Consider the following 5,505-nt stretch of genomic DNA (forward strand, 5'->3'; position numbering starts at 1 on the left):
AATCCCTTCTCCTCCATTCTCCTCTCGGGATCTTGGGCACGTACGCACACGCGCCCAGCGTGAGTTTTAAGCCATCGGGTCCGGGACTCGAACCGCGGTCGACTACGTGGGAGTCCAGCGACATAGCCATTACGCTAACTGCTGGTTCCCACTAATTAAATTTTTAAAAATTTATTCATTCATTTATTTTAATTCAACCAGAGAGAAACACACAAAGATAAAGAGCGAGAGAGAGAGGGGAAGTGAGAAAGCAAGTCACCAGTTTCAAGACTTGAACCATGGTTGCCCATGTGGGAGTGTCCAACACCTTAATCACTATCCCACCTGCTGGTCCCAAATAATTCTCTCTCTCTCTCTTTTTTTTTTTTTAACATTTTATTTAACATTATTTATATATTTATTTATTTTTATTTGACCAGAGAGGGAGAGGGAGAGAGAGAGAAAGTGAGAGATCAAGATGCCAGGTCCAGGACTTGGACTGTAATAGGCCATGTGGGGAGTCCAGCACCCTTGACTACCATGCCACCTGGCTGGCCCAAATAAATATTCTTTAAAAAAAAGAATGCTATAGGGCGTGTGCTGGAGAGAAACAGAAAAGGAAAGTGAGAAGGCACCCCCCTCCCGCCACGGGGATGAGCATCCACAGTCTGTTTTCTTCCATTGTCCTCAGGATTTGGGACATGCATACGTGCCCAGAGTATTTTTCAAGCCACCAAGTCTCTGACTTGAACCGTGCAGTTACCTATGTTGGAATCCGCCACTTTGCCTACATGCTGCCGGCTATTTGTTTATTTTAAAGTTTGTTTTATTCACGACAGCGTGGACATGCTGATGGGGTGCGGGACATCCTGACAGGGCTCTACCACACCATGGCACCCTTTCCCAAGTCCTATTGCTCACCAGAATCCTGGGTGTCTGACCAGGCCGGAGAGGCAAACCCATGGTTGGGCACGTGGCCTCCATCATGCAGTTCTGGCAAGCACACACAGCCCGTGGGAAAAACCTCTCCAAAAATTTAAAAAAAAAAAATTTATTTTATTTGTTATTATTATTTAAAAAAATTTTTTTTTGGGGGGAGAGGTTTTCACTATAGGGTGAGTGCGCTTACCAGACAGACAGAGAGAGAGAGAGAGAGACAGAAAGCAAGAAATCACCCCCCAGGGGGGATGGTCACGCCGCAATCCCTTCTCCTCCATTCTCCTCTTGGGATCTTGGGCACGCACACACACGCGCCCGGCGTGAGTTTTAAGCCACCAGGTCCGGGACGCGAACCGCGTCAACTACGTGGGAGTCCAGCGACATAGCCATTACGCTAACTGCTTGTTCCCGTATTTTTAAAAATTTGACCAGAGAGAGACAGAGAGAAAGGGAAAGTGAGAAAGCAAACCACCAGGTCTGGGACTTGAACAGCAGCTGGCCACTTGGGGATCTTACACCTTAACCACTGTGCCACCTGCCAGTCCAGAAAGTGGTGTTTTGCAGCAGCAACTTTTCTGCAGTGGAGAAGGAGTGATGAGACTGCTCAGGAAAACAAAGCTGAAGGCCTTGACTCCTACTCTGGGAAGCCTCTCGTGGTGTAGACTGCTCACTGGAATACCATAGAGTCGATAGCAGTATGGAGGGACTGGAGATCTCAGGGCAGTCTGTGGGGAGGGGGCAACCCTGGCAATTTGTTTCTGAGTCTGAGGTCCTGGATATCTCATACTACCGCCTCTGCCTCTCAGCAGCCCTGACGTCACACCCTGGTAAGCAGTGACAGGACAGGGTTAGGGAGTGGGGTTCGGTGGTTGTGGTTGGAGCTCTGCCACCTCCGTGTTCTGTGACCCAGAGCAGGTGGCTTGCCCTTCCTGCGCCTCTGTGGGCACTTCACGAGGTAAATCAGATCTGGAAAACTGGCATCTTGGGTTGGAATCAGAGGTGGAGTAGCTGCCATGGGGGCTGGATAGGCAAGCAAAGAATAGGGGGTATTGGGAACCAGCAGTTAGCGTAGTGGCTATGTCGCTGGACTCCCACATAGTCGACCGCGGTTCACGTCTTGGACCCGGTGGCTTAGATCTCACGCAGGGCGCGTGTGCGTGCGTGCCCAAGATCCCGAGAGGAGAATGGAGGAGAAGGGATTGCGGCGTGACCATCCCCCCTGGGGGGTGATTTCTCACTTTCTGTCTCTATGTCTCTCTCTCTCTGTCTGGCGAGCGCACGCGCCCTATGGCGAAAAAACCTCTCCAAAAAAAAAGAATAGGGGGTATTGCAACCAGCAGATGGCGTAATGGTTATGTCACTGGACTCCCGCGTAGTTGACAGTGGTTCAGTCCTGGACCCAGTGATTTATAGCGGTTTGGTGGTTAGGGCTGCTGGACTCCCACAGGGCTGACCTGGGTCTGTGTCCAGACCTGGCATCGTCCTTTCTCACATTCCCTCTCCCTGTCTGGTCTAATTAAAAAATAAGTAAATAGATAAAGTTAAATAAAATAATTCTTAAAAAATAAATCAACCTCACAGAGGACGTGTATATTCGCGTGCCCCAAAACCAAAAATCAGGAGAGGAGAAAGGATTGCACGTGACCATCCCCCTTGGGGCGTGATTTCTTACTTTTTGTCTCTCTTTGTCTCTCTGGCAAGCGCACGCGCCCTATACCAAAAATCTCTATTAAAAAAAAATAAATAAATAAGGGGCCGGCAGGTAGCGTGGTAGTCGATCACGGTTCGAGTCACGGACCTGGCGGCTTGTTTTCTCTTGCCCTTTCTCTGTGTCTGTGTGATCAAATTTTAAAAATAATAACAAATGGAATGAAGTAAATAAATTATTTTAAAAATAGAAAATTTGGGGAACTACACCCGGGAAGGCCTGAGGGTCGTGTGCCGTCCTGGAGGCGGTAGTCAGTAGGGGGCATGTTGGGGGATTTGAGTTCAGTTTAGGACACGCGGAACCAGGGGTATCCTGGAGACCCTTGAAGGGGAAGACGGGCTGGGGAGGGAGACAGCGGATGGGAAAGGAGCGTCTCCTCCCACTAGGAGAGGGTAGGGGCTAGGTCGAGCCATCCCGAGGAGGGGGCGGGGAGCGCGGAGCGCTGCGCCGCCTGCTGCCGCCGCTGCTGCTCCTGCTGCTGCCACTGCCCCCCCGCGCCCGGGCCAAGTACGTGCGGGGCAACCTCAGCTCCAAGGAGGTGAGCACGCCGGGCCCTCCCCTGTCGCCCGCCGCCCCGGGGGAGCAGAGGGAGGGGAGAGGAGAGGGTGCCGCCCCGCCCCCTGCCGCCCTCCTGGGGGGACCCTGGGAGCCAAGGGAGCTGGGGGCGCTGGGGGACTGGGCCAGGGTCGGTGGTGACGGGGGCCGTGGGGTCGAGGACGGGCTTGGGTGGTAGGAGGGACGTTGAGGTCAGAGCCTCAGAGCCTCCACGTCCTCCCCAACTGGGTGGCCACTCCCCCCGCCCCCCGCGGAGGTGGTGCTGAAGGGACAGCACTTTTCAGTCTGCAGAGCCTCGGGTTCCCCACACTCCCGCTCAGGACCAGGGGGCCGGCTGCAGGTTCCCCGGCACAGGACGGGGGGAGGGGGGAGAAGGGGGCGGTGTGGTGCGTGTGTGTGAAGAGCTGGGGGCATGCCCCGAGGATGCTGTCCTGGACAGAAGGTGGCCCGCAGGGTCTTTCAGTGCACCTGAGAACTAGGAGGTGTGTCTGAGGGGAGGGGAGGAAACGGGAATACGAGGGAGGAGATGAGGGTAGCAGGAATCCTGGCCCGCGGAGAAGAGGTGGGAGGATTTGGGACTCAGTCTCCATCGTGGGGAAGCCAAGCCCTTGACAGGGAAGAAAAGTTAGAGTGCGTGGAATGGAGGAGATTCTTGAAGGGCCCAGAAGAGGGTCTAACTGGGTCCCTTTTTCAGGACTGGGTGTTCCTGACGAGATTTTGCTTCCTCTCCGATTACGGTCGACTGGACTTCCGTTTCCGTTATCCGGAGGTGAGTCTCCCCCAACCGCTGGCCCCATCGAGGGTGCAGCAGGGACCACCCCTGCTCTCCACATGCATCCCCCCAAACCCCCAAATCTCTGCTTCTGCAGGCCAAATGCTGTCAGAACATCCTCCTCTATTTTGATGATCCATCCCAGTGGCCAGCTGTGTACAAGGCAGGGGACAAGGTGAGAGTCGTAAGCCGTGTGAGGAGAAGGTCATGGCTGGCCAGGAGGTGACCCTGTCCCTGCCTTCTACAGGACTGCCTGGCCAAGGAGTCAGTGATCAGGCCGGAGAACAACCAGGTCATCAACCTCACCACCCAGTATGCCTGGTCAGGCTGTCAGGTGCGGGCCCTGCTGGTGGAGTGGGCAGGTGCTGAAGATCCAGGGCCTGGGTGCACTGAGGACAGGCCTCAGCCTTCTCGCTTCTCCCCAGGTGGTGTCAGAGGAGGGCACCCGCTACCTGAGCTGCTCCAGTGGCCGCAGCTTCCGCTCAGTGCGTGAGAGGTGGTGGTACATCGCGCTCAGCAAGTGCGGGGTAAGGGGCTGGGGCGGCCACCTGGGCCTCCTCCTTTGTACCTTGCTGCCCACCCCATCCCTGCCCAGGGCCCCCCTTAGGCCTCCTCGCTCCCTACAGGGAGATGGACTGCAGCTGGAGTATGAGATGGTCCTCACCAACGGCAAGTCCTTCTGGACTCGACACTTCTCAGCTGATGAATTTGGTGAGCAGATGGGGGCCTGTGCGGGAACCCAGGGCTTGAGGCCTACTGAGGGACACCCACCCCAATGACCTGTTTCTTCTTGCCACCACATTGGCAGGCATCCTAGAGACGGACGTGACCTTCCTCCTCATCTTCATCCTCATCTTCTTTCTCTCCTGTTATTTTGGATGTGAGTCCAATATGTAGGGGGGAGGGTTGGAGACATGGGGGACAAAGTTGGAGGACATGGCTACTCTTTCAGTCTGTGGACAGCCTTTCCCCCTCGTTCCTAGATTTGCTAAAAGGCCGACAGTTGCTCCACACGACTTACAAAATGTTCATGGCTGCAGCAGGAGTGGAGGGTGAGGTTTAGTGTCCCAGCTGCTGAGAAAGGACTTGGGGTCCAGATACCTGGGCCTGGGAGAGGCTGAGAACCTAGGCAGGTCAGAGGAGGAGGGAGCTGGGGACCCAGACTCCAGGTCTGAGGGGAGGGGCCGAGGCCAGGACCCCTGGGTCTCACAGCAGGTCAGTGGGGGTAGGTGGTCTAGGGTCCTGGTGGGGGTAGAGGAGGGGTTCAGGCTGCCTGGATCTCAGTGCCAGAGGACAGTGATGCCCATAAGGGTGTTTCTGTCCCTTCCTCTCTGCCCATCCTCTCCCCAGTCCTGAGCCTCCTGTTTTTCTGCATCTACTGGGGCCAGTATGCCACCGATGGCATTGGCAATGAGAGTGTGAAGATTCTGGGTGAGGACGAAGTGGGGCAGGGGAGGTGGGGCCCGGGCTCAGGGGGGCCCTCTCAGAGCCGTCTCTGAGACATCGCCTCCTCCCTTCTCCCAGCCAAGCTGCTCTTCTCTGCCAGCTTCCT

General features: G+C 55.4%; 1 protein-coding gene across 1 annotated transcript in view; it reads left to right on the plus strand.

Moving 5' to 3' along the window:
- Positions 1-1,615: 1,615 nt before the first annotated feature.
- Positions 1,616-5,505, plus strand: part of TMEM145 (transmembrane protein 145) — a gene marked incomplete in the record, with an annotated part of 21,257 nt that continues 17,367 nt past the window's right edge. Inside the window, 11 exon segments of the mRNA XM_014582531.2 lie at positions 1,616-1,745; positions 3,049-3,164; positions 3,876-3,950; positions 4,051-4,128; positions 4,201-4,287; positions 4,379-4,480; positions 4,580-4,664; positions 4,762-4,833; positions 4,937-5,005; positions 5,304-5,384; positions 5,478-5,505. Of these exon segments, the coding sequence (XP_014438017.2) occupies positions 1,616-1,745; positions 3,049-3,164; positions 3,876-3,950; positions 4,051-4,128; positions 4,201-4,287; positions 4,379-4,480; positions 4,580-4,664; positions 4,762-4,833; positions 4,937-5,005; positions 5,304-5,384; positions 5,478-5,505 (923 nt within the window).

The sequence above is a fragment of the Tupaia chinensis genome, unplaced genomic scaffold, assembly GCF_000334495.1.
Source record: "Tupaia chinensis unplaced genomic scaffold, TupChi_1.0 Scaffold000067_1, whole genome shotgun sequence".
In the NCBI taxonomy this organism is placed as follows: domain Eukaryota; kingdom Metazoa; phylum Chordata; class Mammalia; order Scandentia; family Tupaiidae; genus Tupaia; species Tupaia belangeri.